The following is a 13,695-nucleotide window of genomic DNA, read 5'->3' as shown; positions in this document are numbered from 1 at the left end:
CTAATATTTGTCTTTAGATATATGGATAACGTTTATCTATAGTTTTAGACATTACAAAAGACATGGTGGTATTACGTTCAAACCCCAACACTGCTTTACTTAACAATCATAATCATGATTTTAATATTGATAACAATAATCTTAATTATTACTTTGGCCATAATTTGCAGCCCTAGATCTCATACATGAACACTATCTTTATCTATATGGACAAAAAGTGCAGTTACGTCTGAAGGCCATCAGGTGCCATCTTTCAACATTCTTATATATATATATATATATATATATATATATATATATATATATATATATATATATATATATATATATATATATATATATATATATATATATACACACACATATAAAATAATGTATACCTTACACAATATATATATATATTGTGTAATGTAGTTTTAAAATTGTGTGTTTGTGTATTTATATATATCAGTGGCGTGCAGTCACTGGAGGCAGGTGAGGCGTGTTGGAGGAGTTGTGAATGACTGCTGGGCCACAACATTAGGTACACCTGCAGACTGCAGCACGGATTTCATATTTCAGTCATTCACAACTCCTCCAACACGAACATTATTGTTTTTGCACTTTTTGGCTTCTTATTAAATAACTTTTTTAAATAGATTCAATCTTGCACGTGGAAAGTTTAAGTGTGGGCTTTAGTTGGTATAACACTCCCGTCAGGGGGTGCATTCTACAGCGGGGGTGCATTAATCCAGCACAACAGCGGCGCATGAACTTCATTTATAAGTAAAGGTAAGACCATAATAACGTTTTTTTTATTAAATGTGCTTTTTTGTGTGCTACAGTTTGTATGTGTAAAGTTAAAGTTAAGTTAAAGTACCAATAATTGTCACACACACACTAGGTGTAACGAAATTTGTCCTCTGCATTCGACCCATCCCCTTGATCACCCCCTGGGAGGTGAGGGGAGCAGTGGGCAGCAGCGGCACCGCACCCGGGAATAATTTTTGGTGATTTAACCCCCAATTCCAACCCTTGATGCTGAGTGCCAAGCAGGGAAGAATGCTGGTATGAGCTTTTAAACATAACCCGTTAACTTCTGCCAATCAAATGGTGAATAAGATACTCTTTAGGGTTCATTTGTTTGTAAATCTGACTGTGATGAAGTCAGTGCCTCACCAGTCATGAACCTCACCGCACGTCACTATATATATATATATATATATATATATATATATATATATATATATATATATATATATATATATATATATATATACTTTAGGTCAGGAAAAAACCCAAGAGGCTATATCATCCCTACAAACCTGTTTCGCAGGTTTCCCTTATAAAAGCCTCTCTACCACGGTATTGAGCACTGTATAACGGATCAACCACACAAACATTGACTATATATATATATATATATATATATATATATATATATATCAGTGGCGTGCGGTGAGGTTAATGTCTGGTGAGGCACGACTGCATCATCACAGTCAAATTTAAAAACATATGAACCTGCAGTGCAGGTGTACCTAATGTTGTGTCCCTGCGGTCGTTCGCGGCTCCTGCAGCGCGAGCATTGTTGTTTTTGCACTTTTTGGCTTCTTGTTAAGTGACTTTTTTTGGGTGGATTCGGTCTTGCACGTGGAGGGTTTGGGTGTGTGCTTTGGTTGGTGTGGCCGCGGTGCTCCCGTCGGGCAGTGCATTCTGCGGCGGAGGTGCTTGGCACCAGGAGGCGGGGTTTTGATACGAGCCTCACACAGTGTGTCTCCGCAGCAGATTTATGATCGCTCAGCACTAAAAATATGTTACACACATTCAGTTGTTGACAAAATACACTGTACATGTACATTATATACCTCAGCTAACTAAACTATGGAAATGTATAATATAATTCATATAGCAATACGGTCTCACTGCACAGCAGGCCAGCAGTTAGCCGAGTCGCAATCCATGGTGAGGCACAAGTGCCTCAACTGGCTGCTGATCACTGCATCGTCTCTTCTCAGTATTTGAACGGCAAAGGTGAAAATAAAAATAAAAATAATCTAAAATTGGTGAAGTTCCATGGAAAATAACTTTAGTATAATCACTGGATACATATAACAATTTAATTAATTTTTTTTTCTTTTTGTTTTTTTTTTCTTTCTAGTGACGGCACGCCACTGATATATATATATATATATATATATATATATATATATATATATATATATATATATATATATATATATATATATATATATATATATATATATATATATATATATATATATGCATGCTTTAGAGCCCCTGCCTCGACAGAAAATAATGTTTGCCTTGGTGCCCTTCTAACTTACCGTGGTGCCCTTCTAACTTACCTTGGTGCCCTAAAATATGAGCCCTCCTTTATGGCAACACTTGCCTTGACCTTAAAAAGTTAAAATTTGAGGCCTGCCATCTGTCACCCCAGTCCCCAAGAGGACAGCCATAAAAGACTTAAATGACTAGACACCGGTGGCACTGACGTCCGTAGTTATGAAGTGTTTTGAAAGTCTTCTTCTCCAATCTATCAAAGCCTGCCTCCCTCAGAACTACGATCGACACTAATTTGCCTAAAGGCCAAACCGGTCCACAAAGGCCATTGCCACTGCTCTCAACTCAGTCTACCCTCCCTTATTTGTTCTTGGTTAAAAAACTTTATGATCAACCAACCTCAATTTGTTAATATGGGTCAACTATACTCCTTCAGCCTGTCACTCAGCACTGGCTTCCCTTAAGGCTGCGTGTTGAGCCCCCTCCTGTATGCCCTATATACGTAGGACTGTGTGTCCCCATTCATCCCTCAAACACCATTGTCAAGTTTGCCAACGACACAACAGTGGTGGACCTGAAAGGGAAGGCACTGGCAGGGTGGTGCACCAACAACAACCTGAGGCTGAACACCACAAAGACCAAGTAGATGGTCATTGATTTAGGAGACTGAGGGGAACATGTAGTAAATGGAGCATGTGTGTAAATCTCAATAAAGATTTTTCTGCCAACTTCGCCACACTTACAGTTCCTTTGACACCCTCAGGAAAGAGAAATCTTTTGTAGATGGTGTTGACGGTGTCATTAGGTTCAACATCACACTCCTTCTGCAGCAGGACCGGTCCAGTGTCAAGTCCATCATCAGCCCAAAACACAGTGAACCCGCCCTTTTTGTCACCATGGATCAAGGTCCTGTGTGAGGAAAAAATAACAAGTAAGGACATGCGTTAAGAGCAACATACAATATCCCCTGACGAGAACATTACAATTTATACCACTTTAGATGTACCATATTTACATAAAGACCAGAAGGCGGGCTCACATTACACCAGTTTTAAAATCTCTGCATTGGCTCGCCGTGTGTTTCAGGATCAATTTTAAGGTTCTTCTTATGGTTTATAAATGTTTTTATGGTATTGGGCCTTCTTATCTTTCAGACTTGATTTTACCCTATGAACCTTCCCGGGCCCTGAGATCCTCCGGCACTCATCTCCTAATTATTCCAAAAGTCAGGACACAAAGTCACAAGATTGGCATCTTTCTACCATTATGGCCCCCGTCAATAGAACAGCTTGCCGGAGGACCTCAGGGCTGCAGAGAATATTCATGTTTTTAAGAGCAGGGTTAAGACCCACCTTTTTGATTTGGCTTTTACCTGATATTAAGTCATTTGTATTTTACTTTTTATCCTATTAGTTATGCAAGATTTTATTTAGTTCCCGTGACGGAGGAACCTGCCAAACAGGCTTGTAGGGATGATATAGCCTCTGTGTTTTTTCTGACCGAACGTATATATACTGTATATAAATATATGTTTTATGTTTTTCTATTAATCTTTATATGTCTTACTTGTAGTTTGTTCTTTATCCCTGGTTCTTACTATTTTACAAGTTTTATTATTTTTATTTTCCAACGCTCCTCAGATGAGCCATTTGCCTCAGGGGTTATCGGTCGTGCTTGTGGGGGCGCTTTTGTGTCAGCGTCCTGGTGGCCATGGTCTGGTGACCTCCTGGTGCAGATGGCTTTTGTGATAGTGTTTACTCACATGTCTCCTCTGTACTCAGCCAGGCAATCATTTGTCCATATAGTTGCAGATGTGTGTATGTTGTGTGTGTGTGTGTGTGTTTGCTATCTGTGTCTGTGCGTACATATGTGATAATGAGGGATCTGGGTCACCCGGGATTGTTTTTAACTTTGTAAAGCACTTAGCGTTGCATTTCTTTTATGTATGAAAAGCGCTTTACAAATACAGTTTGACTGATTCATTGAGTTTGATAAAGTATGTCATCATAAAAGCCAAAATTTTCTTCAGCAATATCATATAGTGAGGAACATCAAGTATTTGATCCCCAGTTGATTTTGTAAGTTTACCTCCTTACCTCATATTTTTAAGTTTATCCGGTATTCTCGTGTAACACTCACCAGTTGATAGCAGAAGCTCCTCGATGGCGAGGCAGCAGGGACGGGTGGTAGATGATGGAGCCGTGTTTGGGATGGTCAATAACCTTCATGGGGATGAACTGGGAGCAGAACGGCAGGACGTTGAGTTCGGCTCCAACGGCTTTGTACTGGGCCACGACCTCGGCTATGGCCTGGCCCTTCACACGCCAGCGAGGAAACTTGAACACGGCCACGCCATCCTTTTCCGCTTCTGTAGCTGCGGTTTAAAAATCAACAATTTAAGGCTCTAATGGTCTGATTAGAGATAAAGATCAAGGAAAGTCATTTGGATAAACTAAGTGGAAGACTTGTGGAGAACCAATACAAATACAGAGCTGACATCCTACATGGCATTCATTTAAATAACGGAGGAGATTACCAATGCAATAGATGGTAAACAGTGTGCAGCTAACAAAAGCATTTGACACAATTGATCATAATATATTAATTAACAAATTACAATGGTATGGTATCAGAGGGTTGGTCTTGAACTGGGTAAGAAGCTACTTAACCAACGGGAAGCCATACGTGAAGCTAGGCGAACACACGTCTACAGCCCTAAATATATCTTGTGGTGTACCCCAGGGATCAATACTGAGACCAAAACTGTTCAATCTCTACAAAAATGACATTTGTAAAGTTACAAAAGACTTAAAGTTAGTATTATTTGCAGAGGAAACGACTGAGTATGGTTCAGGAGAAAACACACAGAAGTTAATACAAATAATAACAGAAGAAATTAACAAATAAAAAATATGGTTTGACAAAAACAGACTATTTGAATCTCAGTAAAACTAAAATAATGCTATTCGCTAACAGCAGACGAGAAAGACAAACACAAATACAGATAAGACGGAGGGACATTGAAAGGATAAAAATAAATAAATAAATAAATAGATCAAATGACCTGGAAATCTCATTAAAAATATACAACATAAAGTGGCAAACAAATATGTCAATATTGAATTAAGGCAAATATGTTCTGGACCAAAAATTTAGCAAAGAAGTAAACAAAGTACTAATATGGTCCAGTTTAAGAAACTGTCTAAACTCAAAGTACAAGGAAGAATAATCCTGATAAACATCTTGAACATTATAAACAACTAATTATTTATTAAAACGTTATTGATTATATATTTTTCTATTGTTATATATTTGTTTATAATAATAATAATAATAATAATGGATTAGATTTATATAGTGCTTTTCTAGGCACTCAAAGCGCTTCAGAGAGAAGTGAGAACCCATCATTCATTTTTACAACTCATTCATTCATCATTCATTCACCGGTGTGAGCGGCACCGGGGGCAAGGGTGAAGTGTCCTGCCCAAGGACACAACGGCAGCGATTTTGGATGGTAAGAGGCGAGAAGCGAACCTACAACCCTCACGGCCGCTCTACCCACTACATTATACCGCCCCCATGTTAATGATTGCTCACAAGAAGTGAATAAACAAATGTGTTAGAAATTGCGATGAAGGATTAATTTAAACTGCTTCTTCCTGCTCATTTTCAGACATGTTGTAATGACAAACTGTAATAATGTGATGCATCAGATTGTAACTTTATGCATGTTCGAAAAAAAATTAAACCTTAACCATAACCATAACAATAACTATAGTTATTCTGAAACAAATATAATCAAAGACTTGTAACCCCAAGAAAGAAAGCAGAGTCCAATTGGAGTAAGTACAGTGACATCGAATTTAAAGTCTCACAAAAATAAAATGATCGTGCTTACTGTCGCTACGCATTCACTGTTGCTACGTCTCAATGGTGTGTTAAAGACTAACTTACTCTTCGTGTCTTCCTGCCGGCCTTGTTTGTTCTGTTTTCTTGTTTATTGCAAGACATTCTTGTTGTTCATTGTTGGCATTCCTAGTTTTTATTTTCTACTGTGTATTTTGGCGTGAGCAAATATTAAAATACTTTTTGATACATTTACCTGTAATTTGTTTATAAGTCGTCCATAACTAATACAAAATGTCAGCATTTCCCTGTCACCTGCTGCATGAAATCTATCACACACTTGTTTCTGATCTCTAGCAAGCCTTTAAAATGGTCGACCAAGCTCCACCCACACACAGCGCGCTCTTATTTATCCATACCTACCGTCTCATATGTCACACATGACTCTTGAGTTGGGATTACAACTCCAGTATGAATGACAACTTATTACTGTTTTGTATGATGTATACAAAAGCCATAATTAAAGTAAGCGTGAAGCTACTTTTAGAAAATGATCATCAAAATTATCATTATGATCAAATATTGAAATTAATCAAATTACAAAAGAAAACATTTAGTATATTATAATGTTTATTTATTCATCCTCCCATTCTTTTTGCAGGTCCTGGTCGCACAGGCAGCAGTCTCAGTAGAGTCCAGACTTGCAGCCTTATGGCTACTAGGGCTGTGAATCTTTGGGTGTCCCACGATTCGATTCAATATCGATTCTTGGGGTCAAGATTCGATTCAAAATCTTTATTTTTTTTTCAATTCAACACGATTCTCGATTCAAAAACGATTTTTTTTCCCGATACAAAAGGATTGTCTATTCATGGAATACATAGATTTCAGCAGGATCTACCCCAGTCTGCTGACATGCAAGCAGAGTAGTAGATTTTTGTAAAAAGCTTTTATAATTGTAAAGGACAATGTTTTATCAACTGATTGCAATAATGTACATTTGTTTTAACTATTAAATGAACCAAAAATAGGACTTATTTTATCTTTGTGAAAATATTGGACACAGTGTGTTGTCAAGCTTATGCAAGTGTAAGCCACTGTGACACTATTGTTCATTTTTTTATAAATGTCTAATGATAATGTCAATGAGGGATTTTTAATCACTGCTATGTTGAAATTGTAACTAGTATTGATACTGTTGTTGATAATATTCATTTTTGTTTCACTACTTTTGGTTTGTTGTGTGTGGTGTTTGTGTCTCCTCTCAATTGTTGTGTGTGGTGTTTGTGTCTCCTCTCAATTGTTGTGTGTGGTGTTTGTGTCTCCTCTCAATTGCTCTGTTTATTGCACTTCTGAGTGTTGCTGGGTCGGGTTTGCTTTTGGAATTGGATTGCATTGTTATGGTATTGCTGTGTATTGTTTTGTTGGATTGATTAATTAAAAAAATAAAATATAAAACATTTTTAAATAAATAAAAACAATTTTAAAAATAGATTTTTTTAAAAATGAGAATCGATTCTGAATCGCACAACGTGAGAATCGCGATTCGAATTCGAATCGATTTTTTCCCACACATGGCTACCTTGTCTACTTCCATCGGGAGGACACCAAAGCTTTACCATAAGAATGTCCTAAGTATACTTCAGAATGCATTCGCAGAAAACCTCACCTGGGAGCAGGAAGCCTCCACACTAGATGCCCAAGCCTCCTCAACTGACATCTCTCAATGTAAAAGAGCTGTTACTCTACTCTGACCTCCTCCTGAATAATCAAACTCCTTACCTACCTCTGAGGGTGAGTACAGCCACCCTGCAGAGAAAATATTTATGTTGCTTGTATCTGCGATCTTGCTCTTTCAGTCACTACCCAAGACCATAAGTGAGGGTAAAAACGTAGATGGACCGACCAACCAATCGAGAGCTTTGTCTCTCCTAACTACAAGGTCTGGTGCAACAACCGCATTACTGCAGATGCAGTTTTCATTCGTCTATCCATCTCACACTACAACCTTCCTTGACAAGATCCCGAGATACTTAAACTCCTTCCACCTCGGACAGGACCTTATTATGAACGCAGGTGTCAAGGACTTGACAAAGAAAGTTGACAGGTGAGAAGCAGATAAGTTTCATTTCCGAGCGAAGATCGGTATACAAAAGTTCAGTCTAATACAGCAAAGGGCAAGAGGGCAAAGCTCCGAAAGAGGTCGATAACAAGAAAGGTCAATGATGTCAAAACTTTAAATTACTTTTTTTTTTTCTTTAGAAACAAGTCCTTATTTCCCCTTCAAGTTAGGAAACGCGTGATCCTGACCATTTTCATACCTTTGCTAGATTATGGAGACTTGCTTTATATGAATGCACCTGACACTCGTTGGAAAAAAACTGGATACTGTATATCACTGTGCCGGACGTTTTATTACTGGTTGTGGCAAACTTGTCCACCATTGCACTTTGTATGCAACCCCAAACTGTCCATCTTGTCAGTCCGCAGATTGTCTCGATGGATAGTTTTTATATATAAATCACTTGTTGGGCTTTTTCTTTTATGTGTTTTTATGTGTAGACATTCCAGTCGCTACAACTGAAGGTCGCAGGACATTCTTTAGCATGTTTGTTTTTAGAGCCAACAAAAATCCTAGTAAAAAAAAAAAGCCTTCAGATACTCCGCTCCATAGTCATGGAATGACTTGCAAAAGGATCTGAGGTCTACTGAACTGATCACTTTGGAGGAATTTCAGTCCATCTTAAAGGATCGAGAAACTACTTTTATTGGGCATTGTACTTTAGATTGTTTTTAATGGAACATTTTATATTTTTTTGACCTAACGCATGTTTTTATGTTAATGTTGTAAGTAATTTGTATTTGTAACTGTGGTGTGTGACAGCTGCTGTTTTTGTTGTTGTTATATGTATTTCTGTAACTTTGTTTTGCTGCCCTCTTGGCTAGATCACTCTTGGAAAAGGAATTTAATCTCAGTGAGTTGTATTGATTGTGATGTCATGTCAGTGTCAATGCTACAAAGAGTACAACAAACTTGCAATGAACAGAGTCACAGGGGCATAGATAAGGAGCAGGTAATCAGTGGGGATTGAGCAGACAGACAGGTGAGTAATGAGTGGTGATTAGGAACACCTACGCAGACACAGGAAGGAAGGCCAAAAGAGGGCATGGCAGGTGACAAAGAAGGTCAAATCCACCCTTTTCCAGCTAAAAACAATGGACTTCTAGAAAAGGGGGGACCACCACCCAGTCTGCCAGTCCAGAGGTTCTCAACTTCCATGCAATAGAGACGTGTAACCAAAACGGTCCGAAACATTCAGAACTTTAAAGGATTCAGAGCGAATCTCGTCCACCCCTGAAGCTTTGCCACTGTGGAGTTTTTTGACATCCTCAGGTACCTCCGCAATGGTGATGGAGATGTCCACATTGGTGTCTTCAGACTGTGTTTCCTCAAAGAAAGTTTTGTCAGCAGTGTTATGAAGAGTTTCAAAGTATTTCTGTCAACGCCTGAAAATAGCCACAGATTAGGTCAGCAAGCGTACGTCCTCACTGTACACTGTGTGGAAAGGGGACTGCTTCTCTTTTCTGAGATGTCGGACTGTGTGGCAGAACTTCTTCGAAAGCTGACTGAATACCATTTTCCATGGCCTCAACAAACTCCTCCCACACCCGAGTTTTTGCTTCTAACAGTGCCAAAAGATGCACACCGCTTTGTCAGCTGTTTCAGAAGTCCCACAAGCCATCGATGCACAGTAAGACACCTTCAGCTTGATGGCCTTCCTAACTTTCTAGTGTCTATCATCAGATCTGGGGATCACTGCAAAGACCGGCACAGGTCTGATTGGCCCTCAGCAATGAAGGTAGTGAATATGACCGACTCGGACTCGATATCCTCTGCCTCCCCTGGAATGCAGACAAAGCTCTGCTGGAGGCGACAGTTGAAGACTTGAAGAACAGAAGACTCAGCCAAACATTGTCAGCACACTCTCACAAAATGCTTAGTCTGCCGGGTCTGTTCGGCATCCTGCCCTGCCATCTCATCCAACTCCTAACGAGGTGGTAATCAGTTGACAGCTCGGCACCTCTCTTCACCCATACATCTGAATAATGCGGACGTAGGTCTAATGATTCGACTTCAAAATCAATCGTATACCTGCGGCATAGGGTGTCACACATTGTCTGGCCATGGAGTCATCAGCAGGGATGCTCTCCAGACCCCAAGAAGGCTAGGACTATTTCAAAGATTCCTACACATTGGCACCGAGCCAGAGGCAAATAAGACCACGCCAGCTCGCCCCCACAGCAACAGGTGTGTGTGTGGGACCCCTGGGTCCCGTCATCCACCCCTTCCGGATGCCCGTTTTGGTTGGGGCCTGCTGGGTCTAGTCCTCGCATCTATCGTGGCAGCTTGGTGTGCTGCATGGTATTCTGCAGGGTTGCAAGGTAGCCAGCTGCTGCGGTAGTGAGTGACTTTGTATGTCAGCGTGTCTGTGATCTCTTTTTCCCACTTTTTTTTCTCTTCCTCTTTGTTCAGGGGGAGGATCCACAAGGGCAGTTGCTTGATGTTCCATTGTTGGGGTCCCTGCAGGTAGGGTAAGTGGTTCCCGCGGCCCCGTGCTGGGCAGTGGTGGGGCAGCCTCGGTGGGCCCCGCCGTGCTCTCCTGGGGGGGGTTCGGTTCGTGGGGGCCCGGTTGCTGGTGGGGCGATCTTCCCGTCCGGCTCCGGGGGGGGGGGGGTCACTGGCTTCTCCTGGACGCGTCTGTCTAAGGCCTGCCGTTGGCCTGCCGGGCGGCACGGTGGGCCGGCCCTGGGTGTACTGTCGCTGGTCAGCCTGACGGCATCGGGCCGGTGGTCCCTTGTTCCCTGGGCACCGCACCTGCTGTTTTGGTTTGGGCTCTTTGGGTGGCTGGGGCCGTACTTTGGCTCCCGCACATACCGTACATACTCACATACACACAATTATTCATACATACATACGCACATGAATTAATTCATACATCCGTACGTGCACACATAGGTACTTACCCACATACATAGGTACATATGCTGCCACATACATACACAAATACAGTACATACATACACACTCACGGTACATACATCCCCACGCACATTCACTGTACAAACATACATATACACATACTGTACATATACATTCACTGTACAAACACACATATACACATACTGTACATATACATTCACTGTACAAACATACATATACACATACTGTACATATACAAGCACATATGCATACATACATGCATGCATATAATCACGTTTCATTAAACATATATTAACGTTGTTCCCCAAGGGGAAACTGGGTATCACATGGCACACTGACAAAGCTTAACCTATTGTTACTATAACAATCTACAAGGTTAATACAGTTCGCTTCTCTTTCTTCCCCTCCAGCGCCAAACATTAATATACAGTCAAATGTAAATAAGGCAACAAGAGAAGTATCTCACACTTCTCTATTGTAAAGTAAATCTGTACAGCAGATATGGGCGTCTACATCAACTATATGATTTGCCCGACTGGGTGGACAGGACAAAAAAAAAGCATCCTACATCGCAGTACACTTACCCAGTGGGTCAGCCTTGCCGTCCTTGTCAGGGATGGTGAATACTCCAACAATGGTATGACCATCTTCTCTCAACTCTTTATAAACCTCCTGGCCAAACAGACTCTGACCAATCACAGCAATCTTCATCTTCACGCCTCACAGTGGTCTGGAGAAAGAAAAGACGGGCAATATCGTAATGCATCTTTCTACTACATGTGATTACATTATACCATCCTCATTTATGTGTGTATTACTTTTAAAATGTGCTTCTATCGGCCTTTGATTGAATCACTATCAAAGTTGTTAAGATAAATTGTAGAGCTTGAATGTACAGTATAGAAAACTAGAAAATTGATGGGCCTGCTATCTGTGCCATGGACTTCTGGCCGGGGGTCACCGGAAGAAGCCGTACTTATTAGATGGTGCCGAGTGTCTGAACCCGTGAGTTTTAGGTGTAACTGTACAAAATTAATTTCAGAGCTAGCCTAAAACGTTAGCATCCATCCATTTTCTACCGCTTGTCCCTTTCGGGGTCGCGGGGGTTGCTGGAGCCTATCTAAGCTGCATTCGGGCGGAAGGCGGGGTACACCCTGGACAAGTCGCCACCTCATCGCATGGCCAGCACATTAAAATGCTAACACTTAACAAATGTGCTAACGATGGCATTCTAACAGATAGCATGTCTCACACGTCAATTAACATGGCTGTAAGGTGTATGGCCTCGGAAACAGAGAAAATAATGTAAAAGTAGACGGAAAAGTTTACATGTTTAAGTTAGCTAGCTAGCATGCTATCATTTACATGCTAAAAGTTAACAAGTGGCACATAGCAAGTAATATGACTTTGGGGTAAACGGTAGCAAAACTAGCTCAAAAAGTTAGCAAGCTAACGTTAGTATGCTAGCAAGATAACGTGACCATAATAATAGTTAGCATTTGTCACATACCAAGTTATAGGACTCTAAAGGTATATAACTGGGGAATTACAGCAAAGAAAAGAAAAAAAAAAAGAGTACAAATAGCTAAAAAATAGCACTTAGCACACACGAGACATTTCCGAAGGTATAACATATGTGGGGGTTCGCTGGCCGGTTCGTCTCGTAGTGGTGGTAAGAGAACGTGTTGGAACAAGAATAATAAAGTTTGAAGTATGAGCAATAATAATATGGGCTTGCAGCATGTGAATGGGCGCTGGCATTGCAGCAGGCCCATAATAAGTATTTGAGCCCTTACTGATTTAGTATGTTTACCTCCTCGCAAAGATAGAGAGACGGAATATTAAAAGAAAAAATATTGAATAAAGGTTATGAATAAATTAGTATTTGAGTGAAATACAAATTTTACCTGCTCAGTGGCCTAGTGGTTAGAGTGTCCGCCCTGAGATCGGTAGGTCGTGAGTTCAAACCCCGGCCGAGTCATACAAAATACTATACTAATGAGAGCCATTACCTCCCTGCTTGGCACTCAGCATCAAGGGTTGGAATTGGGGGTTAAATCCCCAAAATGATTCCCGAGCGCGGCCACCGCTGCTGCTCACTGCTCCCCTCACCACCCAGGGGGTGGAACAAGGGGATGGGTCAAATGCAGAGGACAAATTTCACCACACCTAGTGTGTGTGTGACTATCAGTGGTACTTTAACTTTGAACTTCCTACCAACCACCAAGCAGTGGACTCTACAGAGTGGTTATGTGTCCATGAAACACACAAATGAGTGCTGTCCCTTTAAGAAAATACTCCTGCTCTCCACTCATTATGGGCTTGATCTACTGAAAATGTGTTGGTATTTAAAAGTGAGTAAACTTGATTACAGGCAACCCGGTTTTTACCAAGCTTGGATTGCGTGTTGTATATGAGCCAAATAGCTCACTTGTCTTCATGTATATGTAGAATATATGCTGATTATTACAAATTCCCACCATGCTGTTAGGAGATGCAAATTTAGCAACCACAATGTGATTTATCAAACCTGAAACGGTTTGCTGACGCTGTTTTTGCAATTATTTT

The 13,695-nt window shown here is 40.5% G+C and overlaps 1 protein-coding gene across 1 annotated transcript in view; it reads right to left on the bottom strand.

The window, feature by feature from the left end:
- aldh1l1 (aldehyde dehydrogenase 1 family, member L1) overlaps positions 1–13,695 on the bottom strand; it is a 71,155-nt gene that overhangs the window by 42,835 nt on the left and 14,625 nt on the right. The window contains exons 4-6 of the mRNA XM_062037873.1: positions 11,712–11,857; positions 4,420–4,654; positions 3,024–3,189 (exon numbers count right to left, since the gene is read on the bottom strand). Of these exons, the coding sequence (XP_061893857.1) occupies positions 3,024–3,189; positions 4,420–4,654; positions 11,712–11,838 (528 nt within the window). The 5' untranslated portion in view covers positions 11,839–11,857. The remainder of the gene's footprint in view (positions 1–3,023; positions 3,190–4,419; positions 4,655–11,711; positions 11,858–13,695) is intronic.

The sequence above is a fragment of the Entelurus aequoreus genome, linkage group LG26 (assembly GCF_033978785.1).
Source record: "Entelurus aequoreus isolate RoL-2023_Sb linkage group LG26, RoL_Eaeq_v1.1, whole genome shotgun sequence".
In the NCBI taxonomy this organism is placed as follows: domain Eukaryota; kingdom Metazoa; phylum Chordata; class Actinopteri; order Syngnathiformes; family Syngnathidae; genus Entelurus; species Entelurus aequoreus.
The sequence above is the reverse complement of the archived record's forward strand: the minus strand, read 5'-3'. Positions and strand labels throughout refer to the sequence as shown.